This window comes from Centropristis striata, chromosome 1 (genome assembly GCF_030273125.1).
Source record: "Centropristis striata isolate RG_2023a ecotype Rhode Island chromosome 1, C.striata_1.0, whole genome shotgun sequence".
In the NCBI taxonomy this organism is placed as follows: domain Eukaryota; kingdom Metazoa; phylum Chordata; class Actinopteri; order Perciformes; family Serranidae; genus Centropristis; species Centropristis striata.
Window position 1 is genome coordinate 27,762,840 of NC_081517.1, and position 22,167 is coordinate 27,785,006.

Sequence of the window (22,167 nt, forward strand, 5' to 3'; positions counted from 1 at the left end):
ATAAAACTACTTGTGACATGTCACATTTGGCTTTTTTTTTCGATAAAAATATCAGGATATATATTGTATATCGATATTCAGTCTAAATATACAGGGATATGACTCTTGGTCCATATGGCCCAGCCCTACAGTGAAGCAAATCTGGAAGTGCCTTAAGCCTGCAATCTTTCAAAATTCCAACATGGGTTGCCAACGGTGGTTGCAAAAGAGGTTCGGACCTATCTAGCTCCATACAAAATGTGACAACAACTTGCTTGATTTATAACATCAAAAAATGTTCCAATCTAGAAAAACAACAGATAAAGCAGGGTATGATTTGGGGCGTGGCTACCTTTGATTGACAGGTTGCTTACATGCTTACTCTGGCCTTCACCAGAATAGAAGTGAAGCTAAACAATGCTCATCCACAGCACTGTATATCTAAATATCCGTGAACTTGTTTGCCGTGTTTACGTCTCAGAACTTTGACCTTTTTTTTTTCATTTCATGAAGGTTTATTTGAACATTTTGTTCATTTGAAATTGTCTTGTTTGGAGTTTGGCTGTCCTAAGGATCACCCCAGGGAGTCAGCTGTTAATTTTTTCAGTTTCAGTTCATGACGGCTGGATGTTGAATGGTAAATCAGATTTCTGTCTGTGGTAAAAACCAGGTAGTTGACCCGTGTCCTGGTGTCCTCTGGGACGTGCAGCTAGTTGATGAATTCAACATTGACCCTCTCCATCCTGACCCTGTTACTCTAATCAGCCGCTCTTCTACTTCATCAGTCACTTGATTAGATAACTTATGTATCACTCATGTCTCCAGCCCTCAGCATCATCTTGCTTTTTGTGTGCGTGTGTGTCACACTCTTTTTATAATTTTAATATCTTTTTATTGAAAGAACAGACGTTCAGTAGTAACACAACATACAGACAAACCTAGTGTCTTTTTTTGTCTTTGTCATTGCTTTGACCATAAATTCAAACTGAAATTAGCTTTATTGGTATAACCATAGTTACATACACGCTGCCAAAGCAAGCTGTGCACCATTTTACTCACACACTCTTAAATCTTCCCACCATTTGCTATGAGCTGACCCTTGACACAGACGCACACACGCATACTTCATCCATTTATTCCATAAGCAATTTATCTCCCTCTTAACAAGAAACTAGGCTACTAATTTCTATTAAATTGCTAGATGCATTTATTAATGTCAACCCACTCTTAATCACCCTCATTCCTTTATTTATATCCCTTTTCTTTTTCATCTACCTGCTTCTGTTCTCTTCTCTTTGTGCGTCAGTGTGTTTGTTTGTGTCTGTCAAATTCAGCAGGCATCCTCTTATTAACGCCACGATAGCAGCGAGAGGGAGAGTAAGTGTAATAGATGGATGTTAGATGGTGACCTGAGTGTCTGCATTAAGAGCAGTATCAGGCAGTGAAAAAGACAGCTAATCACTGAGGTACTCATTCCTGCATCACTCTTAAGCTTTGTCCCAGCTCATACATAGTTGTTTTAGCTAGTTAAGTTGTAAGCAGTGTCATTGATGGCCAGTATCTTTTCACAGTGCAACATGGCGTACAGATGGTCAAATGACTCAGGGCTGCAGAAAAAGAACTGACAGTGATGCAGAGATAGCTCTGGCTTCACTTCTATCAAAGAACAAAAAGAGTTTTCTGCTGGATGAAACTCAGAAAACAGCTTTTCTTTACCTGGAGAGATAGCTACTGTACATATTCCTGCATATTTATTTATCCCACAATGGGGAAATTCAACCTCTGCATTTAACCCATCCTGTTTTTTGACACACCAGTGAACACACCATGCTTAGGGGCAGTGGGCAGCACATTGCTGCACCCAGGGAGCTTTGTGGAGGGGTTAGGTGCCTTGCTCAAGGTTGCCCAGGTTTCTGTGGGGCTAGGATGTTTTAACTAATGTGATTCTTTATCATCATTGCTTAGTAACATTGTTGCTTAGGGTAGAAACATAGGTAACACCTACATTTTTCGACTTCCACTTTTCTTGGCTGTTTTGTTATTTCTTTGCCCGAAGTGTTTTTTTTATGTAATAAAAACACATTTCACTTTCTCTCCCTTTGTGTAGCAGAGAAACTGTTTCCCTCCCACCATAGGTTTTGTTTTATTTTGTCAGATGGACATAAACAGCCAAGAAAATGTCTATAAAAGGTGGAATTCATTCCCCAAAAAGGTCAAAGCACGCTGCCTGTTGAGGTACAAAAGTTAAAAATTCTTTATTATAGCAGCAACATCATCAAAATCAAGACCAAGCAGAGACCATAAACCAAGCATTCACCCCTATGGACATGTTAATTTAGTACAGGTTTCTATCACACACTTATTTTCATAGCCACATATGGCTCCCTCATTACACTATATTCTTTGAATAAACACAATGATGCAAATGATGGTGAAGAAAAAAATATTAAATCATGTATTGTGTTCAAAAATGCATAAAGCAAACACAAGAAAAATAATTAAAATAAAGCTAAGACATAAATAAATGAGGACAAGCCAATACATACTGTACATATATAAGATATGAGGGCAAATATGTATGAAATAAGTATGAATGTTGAAGTTCATAGCAATCTGTAGCATATTCACTACCATGCTTTGGAAAATAAATAATTAAATGTTTTTGTAATTTTTTAAATATTTTAAGTCCCTAGCTTGTTGTGCTGGTTAATTTATGTTGCCTTAGTGTGACCGATACGGTGTTATAAGACTTAAATAGTCGGTTGTCATGCTTGCATAGATACGATGGGACACGAATTAACAGAGTGAAAATGATTTTTACATCACATCATCTCTTAGGGCATTTTTTAAATTTCACACGAACCTGATGAAAACTTAAAATTGGGGATCACATAGTTAAGACTGATCAGGGGACACTGAAATACACGGTCACCCATAAAGTTTGAATAATTTTATTTTCAGACACAATCTTCTGTTAACTGTGGTTTAATTTTCATTGTGATATGTTTGGAAGAGATTGATTAATAAAGTTTTGAGAAGACATACACTTTATCTATGACCAATAAATCACATTGTCACAATCAGTTCATGGAAAGAGGTAAAAAATATTTAATTCCCTCTTCATGGGCAACTGTGTATATTCCTGTATTAAATTCAGATTAACAGATAAGGTAAAGAAAGCTAATTTCCATGTATAAATTAAGTTTGAAAATGAATAGTGTAATGTAAAAAGTTACGCATATTTTTTGTACTTAAGTTATGTTCAATTATGCAACTAATACAACATCTTTACTTCCCTGCTGTGAAACAACCAGCAAAGTGTTATTGAAGTGTTTTATCCTGAAAATAAAATATATATATATTTTTCAATTGTTAATAAGCTGAAGCTAAATAAACAATGCATAAATAAATGACCTAGACTAACATGAACAATTAAAACAATATCTCAGTGACACCTTGACAACTCCAGCCAAGGCGTGTTTACAGACAGATCTGGGCGCTGCTGTAATCCCTGACAGCCTGCTGGCCTGAGTTTCAACTTCATCTCAGCAGACTTTTTGAAACGGTAGACACTTCAAAGAGACCATCCTAACATTAGCCGCACAGATAACAATGTAACATCACCGCACATAACACGACCTGACAGACAATTTCCCACTAATTAAAACCAGCACAAGAGGCAGTTGACATAAGACACAATGTCAAAGTGAAGTTTTAGCAGAAGAAAAGAGCCATATAGCTAATGTTAGAGACAAGGGAGAGAGAGAGAGAGAGAGAGAAATAATAGAAAAGGGAGACTGCCTCTTGGCATTTCAGTGTTTATCTTGTCATGTAGGAGGAAAGACTGGACAGTCCACGACTAGTTAAATAACACCTTTATTAGGCTTTCTTTGAACAGAATATCAATTAAATGACAAGAGGTTTGACGAGGAGAGAAATGTAAATGTAGTATATTCACATCAATGGAGACAATGGGATAAAGAGAGACACCTTGCCAAGGCAAATGGACCCCTCCATTTTCTCACTGCATCTTCTTTTTGTCCATTCTTTCTTCTTCTTATATCTCTGTCTTCAATTTTTTCAATGTTTTTTGAGGTCACCTTTTCTGGTGATGTTGTCCTCCTATTTTCTTTTATACCCCTATTTTTTCGCTTCATGCATAAATGCATTCATTTCCCCTTATTCATTCACCCATACACAATGGCTGATGTCTTTTTCTGAACATATTACACACGAAACAATCTATAACTAGAATGCACGGGGCTAGAGGACAGACTGCTCAGGCGTGGGCCTAAACAGCTGCTGGCTTGCTGTACATGTATGGCATTTTAATGTATGCAAGGGCACTTTGCTGTGTTGTTGTAAAGCTTTGTATCTATGTACTATTCAATGTAGAACCCCTGTGGGATAGGAGGGAAGGGACAACCTTTTTTATCCTAGTACGGCGACATTTCATTCACATGGGTTTTTTTTATTGCAAAGACTTTCTATTTTATTCTTTTTCTTTATGAAAGAAAAGTAACACATTTGTTATTTCGGCCACTGTGTAGTGCACTTAACTATGGCCTGTCAGAATCAAAATTATACTTTCTGAAAAATAATAAGAGCAGGTAAATAAATGGGGAAATAACTTGAAATGCCAACTAAAACTGGGTATTTAACATACTTAGAGGGAGAGGGGAATCGTCGTCTGTGTAAACAAGACATCTAGAGTACACTAAACTTTCTCTTTTGCCTGCCACAGTATTGCTTCCTTTCTGCTGGTGGTAGGTTTGCACAAATTTAATTTAATAATGAAATATCTATTACAAAGTGATGTAATGTGTTAGAGGTAGGAATCAGCAGAGGCCCCACGATACGATTTTATCCAGATACTTGAGTCACGATACGATATTGTTGGGATTTTAAGCATTTTGCAATATGGTGAGCATTGTGATAAAATATATTGCGATTTAACTGTTAAATTGCATTTTGTGTCCACAAAATTAAATTCAATTAAGAATTGTTTTGTCAAATAAGAGAAAATTCTCAGTCTATTAATCTCTCTTTAGTGTTTTTATTTCTCCACAATAAGAGTCAAACCCACAGACTGACCAACAAAGTATTCAGTCAAACTAAACAAAATTTTGTGAATGAAACGTAAAAAAAAGCCTAACTTTGCAGCGTTGTTTCGACAACTTCCCGACACGATATCCTGATGCACAGGGTGACTGTAGTTTCCTATAAGTGAGCCCACTACGGCCAAAACAGCAAAAATACGTAACATTAAGTTTTGATACTTTGCGCTACTATGCTGTATCGTTTTTTTCCCTCACCTCTATAATATGTGATATAATTTGGTTCATCTTCTTGTTGATTTTTATTTCTTATTCCTTCTGCCTGTCTCATTACCATCTCATAGGCAGGCGAATGAGGAGTACCAGGTCCTGGCAAATTCGTGGCGTTATTCATCAGCATTTTCCAACAAACTCTTCTTTACGGTCGTGGACTACGATGAGGGAGCTGATGTCTTCCAACAGGTAACTAGTTGTTATCTATCCCAAATACAGCAAGCAAAAGAAAGGTGCCATCGTGTGGTAAATACTTTGGGGGTAATATAATCACTTTAAAATTTTACCAATCCCTGTCCTCCTTCCCACTGTGGTCAACCAGTGTTGGACAGCTGCCACACATGGTCAAGAGACCCTTCCTTCATTCCAAGGGCCAACTAGCTGATTTTTTTTAGTAAGGATTTGCCTCAGAACATCTGCAGTAGTTCAGCAAATAACCTTCCAGAAAACCTTAGAGAAAAAGGCAAAAAGTACACGTACAGAAAGTCACCTACACAAAAAGAAACACAACACATAACATCCTGCAAAGGCTGAAAGGCGTACAAGGACACACACACAAAGGGCAGCTACAAACACTCACATACACATGTGGATGGAGTGTTTACACACTCTGAAATAGCACACAGTGTAATACAAAGAGACACTGGTGCATCCTATTTAAAAGGGCAAACAAGCAAGCATACCAGAGAAAAGCTAATTAGATGCTTTGGATCACATGCAAACAACACACAATACATTCACCAATCTCTAATAGAGGCACTGATGAGTCATGTGTTCAGTCTTGTACTTGCTTCTGTGTCTTTTGACTTTGGCGTGTGGGAAGTAAAAAGGGTCCTTGAAAATCCTCATAATCTGTGTGGAAAGGTTTGAAAGAATTGGTCCAAAATATTCAGTGTTGTTCACATTTGTTACATTCTGTTACTTATTTTGTAAAGGTTGGTAGGTAAGTGTAATTTTTATAGTCACCAATGCTTATTTTCGTATTGGAAGCCAGCTTGTGATCTAAGGTAGGACTGTAACTAATGTCTTGGAGTTCTACCATTACATAAACTTATACTTAATATACACACAAAAAAAACCAACTTGTTCCCAGAATGTAATACAATTATGGAAATAATTTCCACGTAAATAAAATGCTTTAATTTAGTGAGAAACCATTTTGTTGAGTGAACAAAATGGAAATATGTTGGGTCAACATGATGTATTTGTGTTCCTGTTAATCAATTATCAGGGGTCAGTCCAACTAGATTTGTAAGGGTAATTGTAACATACTAGCTTAATTTTCTTGGGCCATTGAAACTGATGGTAGTAACAACTACTTTTTAAAATAGTGCAGTACATGAATTATTTGTGCTGAGCCAACTAAACAAAGTTAGGTTGAAGTGGTTTAGCCTTAAAGATTACCTTTACCATATGAAAATGAACATTTACAATTTAAAGATAAATGTCAACCTATATAACCCCAGCTGGTGTCAAGTTTGAAAAGAAAAACACAAAGCAAATTGGATTTGTTAGAATCACTTTACCAGAAAAGGTAAAACTGACTTTGAGTCCACTATGATGAGAAGATAGCGACGGAAGTAAAAACTGCCTAATTCTAATAGATGACTTCGACTTTAACAGTGAAATGTCATGAAAACAGCGTTTTATTTATTATCTACTTCAGATTACAGGCTCTGCTTCGCATTGACGTTGATGGTCTACAGCAGGTTTGACAGCGAGTCACAGTGGCTTTAACTTTGCTACTTTGGATATACATACATTTGTATCTTGTTATGTCCGTGAAATCAAAATAAAGACGGGCTCTCCCACAAACTAGGGACAAAAATTAAGGCTTGTAAATAATTATATTTCTGTATTCTGCTATTAAAGTACAATTCATTTTTTTTCTAACTACAAGACTTTGTTCCTCTGTGCTTTCTCTGATGTGGCTTCTGTGATATCAGAAATACTAAATCACTAAAAAGAAAATGGCTTTACCTAAATACAGAAAAAGATACAAAATACAGAGGTAAATTCCCAGTTGTCCTATTGTATGCTAAATGTCTTAGTCTTAGAACTTTAAATAGCTGTGCTCTGTTAAAAATAGCCTCTTTCTGATTCTTTTTTTCTGTATCTTGATTTATTTTAGACCTACTAATCTAGTGCCATTAAAACATAGTCCCTACAACATTTTTTCTTTTCTTCCTATTTCGCTGGTTATTGTTTCTTTTTCCTTTATTGATTTAATTGTGAATTCTTGCCTTGTGGCTTCCTTGCGACTTCTTACTTCTTCTCAAGGCCTTTTACTTTTAATTATTCTATTTGCATCTGTTCTTGAAAAAAAAATATTAGGCCCACAAAGCTTAATTGGAAGTTAATTACACTCATATCCGTTTGTTCTTCTTTTTTTTCTTAAAGTGTGTGCATGTGTGTTTTCGATGTCCATGTATAAATGTATTTTTTTTTTTTTTTTTTTTTTCATGGAAATTTAGTCATACAGTACTGTTCAAAAGTCTTAGGCAGGTGTGGAAAAAAATCCCTAGAAGAATTAATGCTGGTTTCAAGGCAAAGAGTGGTACACACAAAATATTAATTTGATTGACATTTTTCTTCTGTTCACTCACTTTCCATTTTGTTAATTGGTAAAAAAAATTATTAGCATTTCTATTTTTGAAAGCATTCTTATTTTCCAGCATTTTTCCACACCTTAAGACTTTTGCACAATACTGTAGATGTACATGTTCTCACAGTGGTATGCATATGTTTGCATGCGCACATGCATCTAATCCACTCTCACCTTTAACACTTAAATAATGGGTGTCTCCTATATAATGAAACTCTGAGCTAACGGAGGTAAATAACCTCCATACGTAACAACTCTCCTATTTATTTCTGTCTTCTTTCTTTTCTCTGCTCATTTCCTTCCTTTGCAACTCCTCTCCTTTTTTCTCCTGGTGTCTTGGGGAAAGCAGACGAGAGTAAACCAGTTGACTTTATTGTTGCTGATAATTGTTGGGAGTCCTGGGATTTGGAGTTAAGTAGGTGTGAAAAACATGGAAGGAGGGAGAGTGGAAGGAAGAGAAACTTATACCAGTTGCCTTTATTTAGCTTTGTGTGTGTGTGTGTGTGTGTGTGTGTGTGTGTGTGTGTGTGTGTGTAGAGGAGAAAACACAGAATGTAATGCGTTTGTGCAGAAGAATATATTTATGCAAATATATAATTATTGGAGATGTCCTCCCTAACGAATTATTAGCTGTGATAGCCAACACACCCACTTACTGTCTTGTAATTAGGTCAATACACACAGAGAAACATGATGGAAATACAATACCATCATGTGGTTCTTCTATTTAATGATCTTGGAGGGTTACTTTTTGTCACCTCACTTGTGCCAAGTCACTTGATATATTCTACCCGATACAGTGTCACTACTTATATTTTCGTACAATGTACAGCTGCATAGCACAACTGTGAAATCCAGTCAGATATGAGTAGGATATATATAACAACTGGATAACTCTGCATAACAAAATATCCTTTCTCTCTAATTTAGTATAATCTTTATAATATATTGTATATTTGTATTAACATCTGTGAGGAGTGACATCTGGACATGTGGTGGCTGGAACATGTGGGCAGGATTTGGACAGCCTCTCTCCATTCATGTGCAAATGTAGTTTTGAGCCAACAGCAGCACTTCATAGACATGGTGCAGCATCAGAATACAGCTGATATAGAAGCAGAGTGAATGTTTGCAGCTTTTCTCTGTGATGCTCGCTGTCAGTAAGGATAACTCCAACGCTGACTGATTTTTAGGGTTGTGCCACTGCCACTGCAACTTTGGGGATCACTCACTTACAAAGCTGTTTACGTGTTCGGGCCAGGTTCCTGATGGAATACATACTGTGTCAACATTTATGTCACAACAGTTATATACTTTTATTTATTGGAGTGTAAGCTGGCTGTTTAATGTTCTAAAAAGTTATAAAAATGTAAATATGGCTTGGTTAAGTCAGGCTGAGCGAGAATTACATTATTCCAAGCACAAAGTAATAAGGACATACTTTGGAGAATGAACCAGCTGTTTAATGTGTTGATTTCAATGTTAACAAAAATGAAATTGATATTCCTACATACAGGCATGGGTAAATAGAGGGCACAGAAAATGTCAGGCATTGTTGATTTTAGAACATTTTTACTCATTCACCTTCTGACGTTTAGAAGACAAGTAAGATATCTGATATTTACAACCAATCTGTATCTTTATCTATAGCTGATATGCTACGTCGTATGTTTGAGCAGCCAGAGATGACATTAACTTGACACCCCCCTCCCTTGTTTTTGTCTCTCTCTCTCTGTCTAGTTGAACATGAACAGCGCTCCAACCTTCATGCATTTCCCGGCAAAAGGAAAGCCCAAGAGAGCTGATACGTTTGACCTGCAAAGGATTGGCTTTGCCTCAGAGCAGCTGGCCAAGTGGATTGCAGACCGCACAGATGTTCAGGTACCACACACACACACACACACACACAGACACACACGTGCACATTCTGCAAGATGCATGCACACATTTGCAAAAAGATATACAGTTGTATATGCAACCCCAATATAGTTCATGCAAACAAAGTGGATTTGAAAGACATTTCTGAAATAGTTTTTCAACATCAATTGAAAATTCAACCAATTTTGAAGATTAAAAAACTAAAAAAGGCTGCACACAACATGCAAAACATCAATATAGCAGTAATCAACTATCTGCTATGTAAAGATAACATGCGGTAATGGTTTCCTGACCAGAGAATGAAGTCATGTTCCCTCCAATCAGAGCGTCTCTCTTCTTTGTTGACAGCAAATATCAAATTGTTGTGGTAGCCAGCCTGGCCGCACGTGCATGCGGCACTTTAATATGGCAGTTATCGCTAGTTATGCTGTGTTAACCCCCGGTGTTGTCACAGCAGCACAACAGCCACCCGCTGGTCCCCCCTCAGGTTACATTGTTCGTCCCCATTGTTGCCATTCTTAGGAGTGCTTGTGGTGGCATTAGCACCATTATCATAGCCACCAGCTCAGCTACCGCCATATGCCCTTTATTCCGTGTACAAACACTTTAATGATTGATTTAATTGATTCCAAACTCGTAACAACAAATACATGTTAGTGTTGTGATGGGTTTCCTTTGCTTTTTCCCCACCAACAAACTGAATCACATTCTGCTTCATCAAGCTGGCCCACCTTTTAAGGAGGTCTCTGTCAGGTTGGGTAGTCCGTAACAGCTTTTCATTGACAGCTTTTACTTTAGCCTTAAAAGAACTCCACCAGGTTTGCACTTCAAAGTCTGTTTACAGGCCTTGGGGAGTACTGCTGCATGTTATAGGAGTGCAATGGTAAAATCGGTGGAGTACACTTTTAACAAGACGATCCAAATGGGCAAACTGACAGGAGTTTTTAATGCACCAAAGATGTTAGGTTTGAAGACTTCCTTAGTCTGTGCAAGGGTAGATGCAGTGTTGACTATGTCATAGGAACATGGTGTCGCAAATGCAGGTGGGTGTTAAACGCCCTTGCCATGAGGCATTTAAGTTGTTGGCACCGGAGTGATCAAACCTTCAACCATCTGACTACAATTTCTTCTGCCCTGAATAACCTGTCAGCCAAGTACAGGCAGACAGAGTCCAAGCATCCTGCTGACATCCTGTTGATGGATCTGGATTCAAAAAGCTGCCTTTCAGTGAAGGCGATGGGGAGCACTTACACTAAGTGCTAGCTTTCAGGCACTTCAATGTGACTTTACCGCATGAATTAGGAACAGAACAGAAAAGGGAAAAAAAGAAAGGACAGATATTTGATAAAAGAAATAGTGAGATGAATACATTTGTGTAATGGAGGAACACAAATGAAATTGGTCAGGGAAGTTGCTGTTTACACTTAGTGCCTAGTGTTCAAGAGTGGCCATGAAGATATTTAGGGACTGGAGGAGCTTGTACTGTTGTGCAAATATATCAACTGTAAGTTCTTCCTGTTTTCTCTGCATAGACTGTCATACACATTATTAGAGATCACTTCTCATCTTTAAATGTGTTCTTCAACTACAATTTAAACATAAAACTTACTAGAAAAGTAGATAGTGCTGTTATTGATTAATTATAAAACAACCCTATCTCTGCTTTGTCCAAAATAATTGTACAACACAAATTAGAAAGTAAAGCATCATATAAGAGGTGCATCTTTACATGTCTCACAGTCTCCTTTTTCCTTATATGCAGTACACATATACTGTACAGTGTACCAGGTCGCAGGCGAGCCTGCAGACTTGTGCAGTGTGTGGCGGAGCCTAAAAATAAATCTCTTGTTCTATCTCTCTTTCGCCCAGAATTATACACACTGAAATTTTAAATTCGTTAACACTTAGCAGCAGCAGATGGTACTCACATTGCACTGGTGACATAATCAGTGTTGGGGACACATATGTGTTCTAGCTATTGGAAAATGTTATGCTTGCATCTGCTCATAGCAAACACAGCATGTTGTCAGTTTGGCTTTATGGCAACACACTCGTACACAAAGACAGACAGACACACAGAGAGAGAAATTAACAGAAGAAACTGAAGGAAGGTTTTCATATGGTGACCTGGTCTATGGTTGTTAAAGTACAATTCTGCAAAGCTATTCCTGAGGGGGAAATATGAGTTTTGTTTTTTTTATACACTCTTAAAATATTATTTAGTTTGCTCATTACCACAGATTAAACACATTCCAATGGGACAATAGTTTAGGGTTTTGAAAGCATAACAAAACAAAACAAAACAAAAAAATAAAAAAGATTTTCTGTTTCTTTCAACAAACAGCCAGTGTTTTTTTTCACATATCACAAATCATGCAGTGTCCTGTAACAAATTGAGTTTTGCTATTCATTTAGAATAAGGCACTCCTGAGTCCTTGTTGACAAGCCAAGTTCAAACAAACACCCACACAGTTAAACTTTGATAGCTGATTTTACTCACTTTAAAGCCGCATTCAAATTTTACTTACAACTTCAAGGTTCAAGGCTGCTAGGTAAATCTATTGCTGTGAATTGGAATTTGTAAACAGCCTTGACATTTGACATTTTAAGCAATCTCCTGTGTGCTTTTATGTCCAGTGAAGAAAAAAATCATTGAAAAGGTTTATTGAAAGATACAAAAATGAAGGTTTAAAGTAGCAGTGTTTATGATTTAGCAGGGTCTATTGGCAGAAATGGAATATATCAGTAGCCCATAAGGGAAAAGCAAACACACTTTTACATTTTTCCGTAAACTAAAAGCCACCATTGATTCTTGGGCATGCTTGGAATGGGATGGGTAATCTGCTAGGTGCCACTAAATCGTATATACTAGTCATTTAACATAAAAAGACACAAAGAAGACAAGTCTCTTTATGCATTTGTATAATTGTACAATTATATAGAACTGAAAATCGTCAGCTCTCACTCCCTCTCTCCATCCCTCCAGATCCGTGTCTTCCGTCCCCCTAATTATTCAGGCACCATTGCTTTGGCTCTGCTAGTGTCGCTTGTCGGAGGTCTGCTGTATCTGAGGAGGAACAACTTGGAATTCATATACAACAAGACTGGATGGGCTATGGCTGCACTGGTATGATACACACACACACACACACACACACACACACACACACACACACACACACACACACAAGGTGGCAACCTTTTAATCCACTGTGAGAACTTAAATATATGCTCTGCCAAAAATATCCAGCTTCAGAAGCCAGGGACATACTGTAAGTCAAGTGAAACTGCTCTGGAAACAAATTGAGTGCAGTAATCTCAACTCATTAGCACAATTTCATGCCTGTTTTAACAACACTTTAATTTTAATGTCTCGGGGTCATATGTTGGGAAGGATAAATTTCACCGAGTTAAAAATTGGCATAATAATACTAGTATTTCTGTGCTAATGAAGTTTCATTCACATTCTCTCTTTGTCCCTTTCTTTCTTTTTCTCTCTTTCTCTGTGATAGTGCGTCGTTTTTGCAATGACCTCTGGTCAGATGTGGAATCACATCAGAGGTCCTCCCTACGCCCACAAGAACCCCCAGAATGGACAAGTGGTATGATTCACATTTGAGGATTCCAGTTTTATATCTGTTCTTCCCATCCATCAACATTTGTTCCTTTATGTCAACCTTCGTTGTCCTCATTCTAACCTCCTTTCTTTTGCAATCTTCCAAACCTATCTTCCCTTTCTCCTTGGCTGCTTCCCTCCCTCCTTCCTTCCTTCTTTCTTGCTTGCCACCATGGTTTCTTCTCTACAATTGGTATGTGTGTTTCCAGCAAAAACAATATTGTAAGGGTTAAGATTAATCTATTTTACAGTGTTGTGAGTGAAGCTGTATTAGATCTGGAACATCTGTAAGGCTACTGGCCCCAAGTAAGATGCACTCTGTACCATTACCACCTACTAACAGGTCAGCGCTGGGACAGTGTGTGTGTGACTGGACAGCTGGGAGCAGTCATTGTGTGTTAATATCACCTTAGTGACACGTCAGAGTCATCTTGGACCAAGCAGAAAGAGAGAGGGCAGAGAAAGTTTCTTTCTTTCCTACTCTCTCACCTCCCTTTTGGGTTTTATACAGTTGCTCTGTTTTTTGGACAGTTGCCACTTATTACCAAAATTTGTCCTAACACTCACACACACAGCATTTGCAGATATAGTTTTGCGCTGGTCATCATTTAAGTTTGTTCATTCAAGTGTGAAATTGAAATAACAATATGAGAAAAACTGAGAAAATGAGGGAGGAGGGAGCAAAGGGAATAGGATAAGTGAGGGAGAGAGAGAGAGTGAGGGAAATTTCCCTAAAAATGTAATTATGTGTCTACAATATTATGTCATCTGACACATGATGTGTGTACTTGCACACACACATGCACACAGTGAGTGATGTATGAGGGCACAGACCTCGAACACACAAAGCAGTGTTGTTATTATAGGACAAGTCAATTCAGCTCATGCAGGAACTGAAAAGGATTGGTATTCCCCGTAGCCAGCAGTCCTAGAGAATACACACATACACACAACAGAGGGGTGTGCACAAACACACTTTCATAAAGTCAGAAGAAAGAACTAAGAAGAAAAAAAAAAGTATCACAACTTCCCTCTTGGCCTTTCCCATTTTCTATTCCATCCGGTGCTCTCTCTCTGTTGTTCTGTGTAAAAAGGCACTCTATTTGTCAGCCTCTGTTGGCTCTCTGTCATTTTTCAGTCTGTTTGACAACAAATAGGTTACACCCTCAGCCTATGGAGCTCCCAACTGTAGCTTCCAGCCTTCACCCCGTCTTTCTCTTCCCCTGTTATTTCCCTATCTCTCCACTCCCTTCTGTTTGCCACCTACTTGCATTTGAACCACTTTTATTCTGCTAGGACGAGCAGCTACAGGCAGAGATGCTACTGTTGTTGGAGATTAAAAAAAAAAAAAAAAAAGTAGGACTACTTGAATGCTAATTGATTTTAAAAAATTCATAGCATTGCACTCATTACACTATTAGACAAAGAATACTTATCACACTCTTCACAATATATCTGAGAAAATCCTGCTGCCTCCTGATATTATTGATTTCAAAATTTTTATCAATATAACATCTTGTGTTCACGCTGTTTCCAATGGTCATTAATAGTTTATCTTCACCTCAGGGAGTTTTTCAGGACTGGTGCAACTGCAGAGTAAGAAGTGTCAAAAAATATTTTATATAAGGGTTTGAAGGATTATTTTATTTGACTTTTCATCCTTTTATTTTATTATTTTTAGTCTCAACTTTATAATGCATCCCTCTGCTGTATTCATAATTACTGCGTTTGTGTCTCTGCTCATCAGTTAACTCTTTCTTGCTTTCCGCCTCTTGATGCTTCTTCTCCATGGCCTCCATTCTCCCTCTCTCTGTCACATCTTTGTCAGTCATTATACCATGTTATAGGCTTCATAAGAATGAAGTGCAGTCAGCTAGTTTGACACATTCCTACCTGTCTGCTGCTTCTGTCCTCTCCTCTCCTCCTCTCCTCTTGTTCTTGGCTTTGCATGAGCTGAGCTGAGCGATGAGGGCAGCATTAAAGCTTGTGACATAGTGAAGTGTTGAAACAGCATTTTAGATAAAGACAGAAATTAATTCCCTAACTGTAGGGAGCAGTAGCCATAGGCATCTGATTCAAATGCAGAGGTGAACAGGTCATAAAAGATTTATTACTGAGCATGCAGAAAACAAATTATACCAGTTAGGAAAAGAAAGGCTGAAGAGCTGGCAGAGTGCCCTCTGTATACGCTACTGAAGTTGGAAGAACACTGGTCTATTCACAAAGTTACGGTTTTTATTACATTGTAGCAAACTGCAAAGGCAGCTTCTGAAAAAAAATGAAGAAAGTCAGTTGAAATGGTCCAAAATTGTGACACTATTGAGACTGTTCTGCTTTTTCCATTTAAAAAAACACTGAATGTTTTTTTTTTTCCTCAAAGGGTAGTTACTAATGTTATCCTCCTTTTTATAGTATCAAATAACTAATTAAAACCAAACTCATCAGAAACAATGAACACTTGAACTTACATCAACGTGATATGACCTAAAATTACAGAAACCATCGTCTGGGAAAAAAATCCCATGAGTTGTACTTTGTTTTTTTCGTTTGCCCCATTTCTTATCTGCTAATATATATGGGGTGATATATGATATATATATTTTTAGTGTATTAACTTTTTTGTTGTTGTTGTTAATTAAATTAAACTAAGAGAGACGCATATTACAGTTGAAACATGTTCGTAAAAATTAAATACATATTCTTTTCATGATTGCTTATATGTAGCCTCCTAAATACTGACAAATGTTACATTAACTTTGTGTCGACTTTATTAGGTATACCTGTGCAGTAATGAAATCCAAGACATGCATTGCACATATTTAAAAAATATTACCAGAAAAACAGAACATTATGAGTTCAATAAAGATAAATGTTATGACAGGCTGTTGTATTGGATTGTATTAAATTGAACCACTGGAGTGCATGTAAACCTGTCATGCAAAATCCCACTACATGAACCTATTGAGGGCTGGCTCTATTATGCTTAAACATCCTGTTAAGCCCCCAACAGACCTAGCCTCCTAGGCCATTATAGCCTAACCTTAATCATTCCTCTTTAACAGCAGCAGCCTCAATGATAACTCCAGTGGCTTACATGCTTCAACCCAACCACATTTTCTTCAACTTCCAGGGCCAGATTGCTATTTCGTAGCCACTCAACCAAAATAGCTGCAGAGATGGCTTCATTAGATCTTGTGTAAATGGTCCTCATCTCTCTCTTATTTCCTAGCTCTCCTCACACCTTTTCTACCTTTATCCTCTACCTCTGCTCTCTTTAAATCGCTCTTTTTCTCCCTCCGTTCTCCAACAGTAAATAGCTTGAACTGGGCAGATGATATTGAAAAGATACTCACCTTATCTTTTCTGTATGACTTCCCTCCTCTTTTTGTGTTACTTCCTCTCACCTCCCTCTCTAATCTCCCACTCTCCTCTCCCGCCCTCTCTCCCCAGACAGTGTAATTCCTTTAAAATGATGAGCGAGCGAGGCCAGGTAGACTATATTGAAAGGATTTGTCAACTGACGAATGGCACGACCAAGCAGATGAAATTGTAGTGAGCGTCTCACTGTGCAGCCAAGAAAAAACTGCTTGCTCATTTTTGCTCAGGGACACACACACACACACACACACACACACACACACAGACACACAGACACATACACACAGACACACACACACACACACACACAAAATGGAACATAGACACAGTTGTGCTTTAACAAAAAGTATACGCACACCCACATGAACCATACTCAAGCCCACGTACACAGCTTCCAGTACAAACATGCGCACTCAATTTAATCAAACTCACACACAGTCTGACAAACCCACTCAAAATACTACAAACACAGTCACATACACACAAGAAGAAAAAGAAAAAGCCACACACACAGCTGAACAGATTTTGAGTTGCGTGAAAAGGCAGGGGGTCAAAAGAAAAAAAGTCATGAAAAAGTTTTGTAACCAACAATGTTTTGAACAACTTTATCATATTAACAAACTGCCACAGCTAGAAAAGAAATGGATCTCATGATAGGTACATTTTTTTAAAGCGTTTAAAGAGTTTTCTCTCTTGGTTTTTATTTGGACAACTACTTCCTTATTTCCACACTATTGGCTGATGACATTTCCATATTTCCAGCTGATTTCACATGATTGGTTGATGGCTTTTGGCAGCTGTTGGCAGCAGCCCTCTCTACATTACTGCTAACCTTTCATATTTTAAAGAAACACAGCTGTCACTTTTATTGGCTCTCTGCAAATACTTGACTTTTGACTTGCAGAGGGCATCAGTATGTGCTGTGTGTTAGTGAGAATAAGTGCTACCTGACTTTTTGCTTTACCTGCGTGTGTGCGCGTGTGTGTGTTTGTGCATTTGATTGAGCGAGGGAATGCTTGTGTGTGTATCTGAGTGTTTTGAGCCGATATGGAGAGAACTGAACAGTGAAGTGAGGCAAAGAAATAAATGATCCTTTAGGCTGGATACTCGTTCAGACCAGTAGACATTGACCATCCCTCTGTTTCCACTCTTAGACACTCACACAAAGGCACAGAAAATGATTGGAACCATTCTTTTTAGCAGAAACTGTAATTAAGAACCATGTCTTGAAAAAATACATCCTAGAGGCGAAGGAAAAAGACAATGAAAGGGAGAGTAAATTGGTGTAGAAAAAAAGATAGAAGAATAGCTGGCAAATAACAGCTAACTACATAGCTAACACGCTAACCAGTCACAATAGCTATGCAAGCTTCAAGTCTGTTTTCTATGCGGCAACATGTAGACCTCGCTGACACATAATGGTAAGAAATTGTTAAAGTGCAGGACAATGTTTGTGTGTTGCTAGGCAGGAGGTCAGTCCCAGAAGTAGCAGAACTGAATTTGTGTTGGCAGAGCTGGAGAAATGATTAAATATATACAAATATATTATACTCTGTCACAGAATCAACAGAATCATAGCTGTGATTATATACACGACAATCTGGACAGGTCGCCAGACTATCACAGGGCTGACACATAGAGACAGACAACCATTCAAGTTCTCATTCACTTCTACGGGCAATTTAGGCCCCGTTCACACGAGGACGGTCTGAACAGAAGACTCAAAAGTGGCGTCGCGTCTTCACTTTTTATTCCTCGTTTAGACGAGCATTTTCGGGAGGAAATCTGCGTGCATACGGTGACGCAAAAGTGTGTGAAATTCGATTGTATGCATGCCAGGCAGTATCACTTAAAGCGATAAGAGCATCTTTGGGCATGCAGAAGTTTTCACGCCACACATTTTCATCAGCTTCTCCTTCCACAAAGTTATCCACCATCCACTAGATCTCCCAGGTCTCGTTCACAGCCGTCTGGCTCGCCTCCGACGAATTGCTGCATCCAAAATGTGAGAGAGGTAATTACAGATCCTTCTCTGTTCATTAATACTATCTGTACAGATCCTGTACATTTGGTGGAAAGACTCCTGTAAGTTTATTAGAGCTGTCAGAGCAGCTTGAAGGTCCGACGCATGGAAATAATCCCACGTTTGTTTATTTTCCTGTACTGGAGCATGTATGTGACGTAAACACATACGTGACGTGAGCAGATCTGAGCAGAGTTTTGCGTCTTGTCAGTGTAGACGGACACGCTACGGCGGAGCGTATTTAACTTTTCCACTTTGGAAGGTGGTTTCAGATTTTTGCGTCTTTAAGCCCCCAAAACACCGTCACCGTCTAAACGAAAGGCACTTCCGATAAAATATTTTGTCGTCTTTACCCGCGAGCGTCCTTGTGTGAATGGGGCCTTAGAGTCACCAATTTAGCCTTCATTTCAAGATTTTAAGATTTCCTTTCAAGAGCTAATCCACTACTTGTGCCAATGTCATTGGAAAATAGTAGATTTTGCAGCCAAATTTCAGTGTTTTCAATGCTGGTGTGACCGAGCCACGAGACTGCAAAAAGTCTGCTGCTCTCTCTCTCTTAAACTGCAGCACCTGGGAAATACCCAGTATGACTTGAGTTGTTTTCTACTGAGGAGGGTTCATTGAAGCAGTTGGGGGTTAACTGCCTTGCTCAAGGGCAACAAGAAAGCCAGTGTATCGAACCAGCAGTTTCTTTTTGTCACAATCCGCCATGTGCGCTGTTTTTCAACTGCTTATTGCCACCAGATGAAAATCCTTCATATATCTCTGAAAAACAAATACAACTTAGTCTATTGAGGAAATGAGAAGTCACCTCATTTTACTGATTGGCATGTTTTAAAAAAAACTAACGGCAAAAAAAACAGGCTTTAAATGGCTTTAATTGACTCTTGGGTAATTAAACTGAACTCTCCATGGAGTGTGTAAACATTGAACTGCATAAACAGTGAGTAGATAATGAGGTTTTAAAGCGCCACCTGAATTCCTAAAATAGACTACCATATTTGTTCAAATGAGGGGTTCAGTGAACCTGCCCATAGTCCCTCAGCACTACTGGGTAAATCACTCCCCATATGTTCTCAGATCTAGTTAGTTAGACATTAAATCATGGATTTTTTTGCAGCATATTTATCAAATAACTTTAAGAAATTCTTGAATTGGAGCTACACAATGGTTTAGTGGTTAGCAGTCTTGCCTCACAGCAAGAGGGTTACCGGTTCAATTCCAGCCTGCGACTTTTCTTTGTGGAGTTTGCATGTTCTCCCCGTGTCAGCGGATTCTCACTGGGTTCTCACTGGGTTCTCACTGGGTACCTAGTCCAAAAACATGCACTTAGGTTTAATTGGTGACTCTAAATTGCCCCCGTAGGAGTGAATGACATTGATTATCTGTCTCTATGTGTCTGCCCTGTGATAGTCTAGCGACCTGTCCAGGGTGTACCACGCCTCTCGCCCAATGTCAGCTGTATATATACAGTATATATATATACACACATATACATAGGCGACCATGAGGTCCTGATGTTGGTGGGGAGCTCGTTCCACCACTTGGGAGCCAGAGCAGAGAAAACTCTGGAAGAGGTTTCGTGGCGAGTCGCCCCATGCAGGGTGGGAGTCACCAGCTGTTAATGTTGATGCTGATGCAGAGTGGAGAGGACTGGCAGGGGTTTAGGGTTTAAGAACAGGATGACACGTCAAGGTAGTCTGCCTGCAGTGCTTGGGGGATCAAATCAAATTAAACTTTATTTATGTAGCCCTTTTCATACATATAAATGCAACACAAAGTGCTTTAAAAAAAATAAGAATAAAAAACAGACGATAAAAATGACAAAACCCACCTCTCTCAACCCCACATACACATCTGTATGTACACGTACACATACATGCACACACACATACATAGACACGCACGCACACAAACACACACTCAGACTCACACACAGCACATATTGGATGACTCTGGATAGTTCCCCCGAACACGACTTGAAAAGCTGCCCTGCTGATTTCACTGTAGTTTACAGGGTTAAGACCGTAGTTTGGGATCACCAGGTAAGGTTCCACCGAGATTTGAACTCGGATCACTAGATTCAGAGTCCAGAGTGGATTGAACCCCTAAAATTCTTATCTCTTACAAGCTATCACTCAAAAATAATGAGTAGATTTTTTGCCCACACTTTTATTGCCTACAACTTAATATTTTTAACATTTCCAGTTGACTCGTGACTTCTCTCTATCATGCATCAGTACCAGTATTGTGTTTCTAGTTTACAGCTCTGATTCAGTCTCGCTGTGTCATCCCGCAAACAATCATTCTCTCCCTTGGTTTTCTCTTTCACACTCTCGCTCTCATTTTATGTTGTACGTATTTAGCCCGCTCCTACCCAGCGTACCTTGCAAGGTTCACTTCCTACATCGCCTATCATACCTAAGCACACACAAAGTCATACCTATCCTTTGTTTCTAAGATGAAGCACATATTTCCACTCCATCTCTCCTCCCCTGTTACTTACTCTTTCTCCTCTCGGTTATTTCTGCTTTGTTGACTTTTCATTTATCCCTCTTCCTGTCTGAGTGCCTCCTGACCTTTACCAAACAAAACACACACACAAACACTCATTCACGCACGCTACACACACACACACACATACATGATACTGGATGGAAAAGGATGAATATAGCTATTTATAAAGGTTATCTGGCCCGCAGCTATTAACAGCTAACACTATAACGGTTTGGTTTTAGAGAGAGGATGGGACAAGGTGTGCTCATTGCTCATACAGTTTGTGTCATCAGTGTTGACATAACTTGTCGCTGATGCCAACTATTACATTTTTATTGGTACTTATATTGCTGTTTTTGTGACATGTAGCATACTAGCATGCTACAAATTAAGGGAATTATGGCAGCCACTTGTCAAAGGCTGTTCTCAGCCTTATTTAATAATTATGTGAGATGCCTATGGCCTTCCTCTGTGTATATGTAAATGCATATTATAAGCATCCATTGGTGCAGACAGCTAATTTGCTTCAAAGTCTGACAAATGGGCTGTTTTAATGCAGTTCTTATATAAACAAGGCTTTTTAATGTCAATGTATTCAAATGAGTGCATGAACACAGACACGCACAGTGCAGTTCACATCTTTGTTCTTCTATTAGAAAGAGTGTAAACATGTACTATATTCCAGAGATCTTGATCTTAGAGCATACTAATGAAAACATACTATAGTAAATTATCCTCAGGGGAGGTGTTTGGTAAAGGTCTACAGACACGTTTTCAAGTTCTAACGTTGATATTTAGATTTTTGATTGAGTTAACCTTTTTATCATTTATTTTCTTGAGACCCTCTGGAGGAATAAACTCA

The 22,167-nt window shown here is 38.6% G+C and overlaps 1 protein-coding gene across 1 annotated transcript in view; it reads left to right on the forward strand.

Annotated features, from left to right (window-relative positions):
- Positions 1-22,167, forward strand: part of tusc3 (tumor suppressor candidate 3) — a 75,135-nt gene that overhangs the window by 29,251 nt on the left and 23,717 nt on the right. The window contains exons 3-6 of the mRNA XM_059337059.1: positions 5,381-5,498; positions 9,655-9,795; positions 12,779-12,919; positions 13,305-13,394. Of these exons, the coding sequence (XP_059193042.1) occupies positions 5,381-5,498; positions 9,655-9,795; positions 12,779-12,919; positions 13,305-13,394 (490 nt within the window). The remainder of the gene's footprint in view (positions 1-5,380; positions 5,499-9,654; positions 9,796-12,778; positions 12,920-13,304; positions 13,395-22,167) is intronic.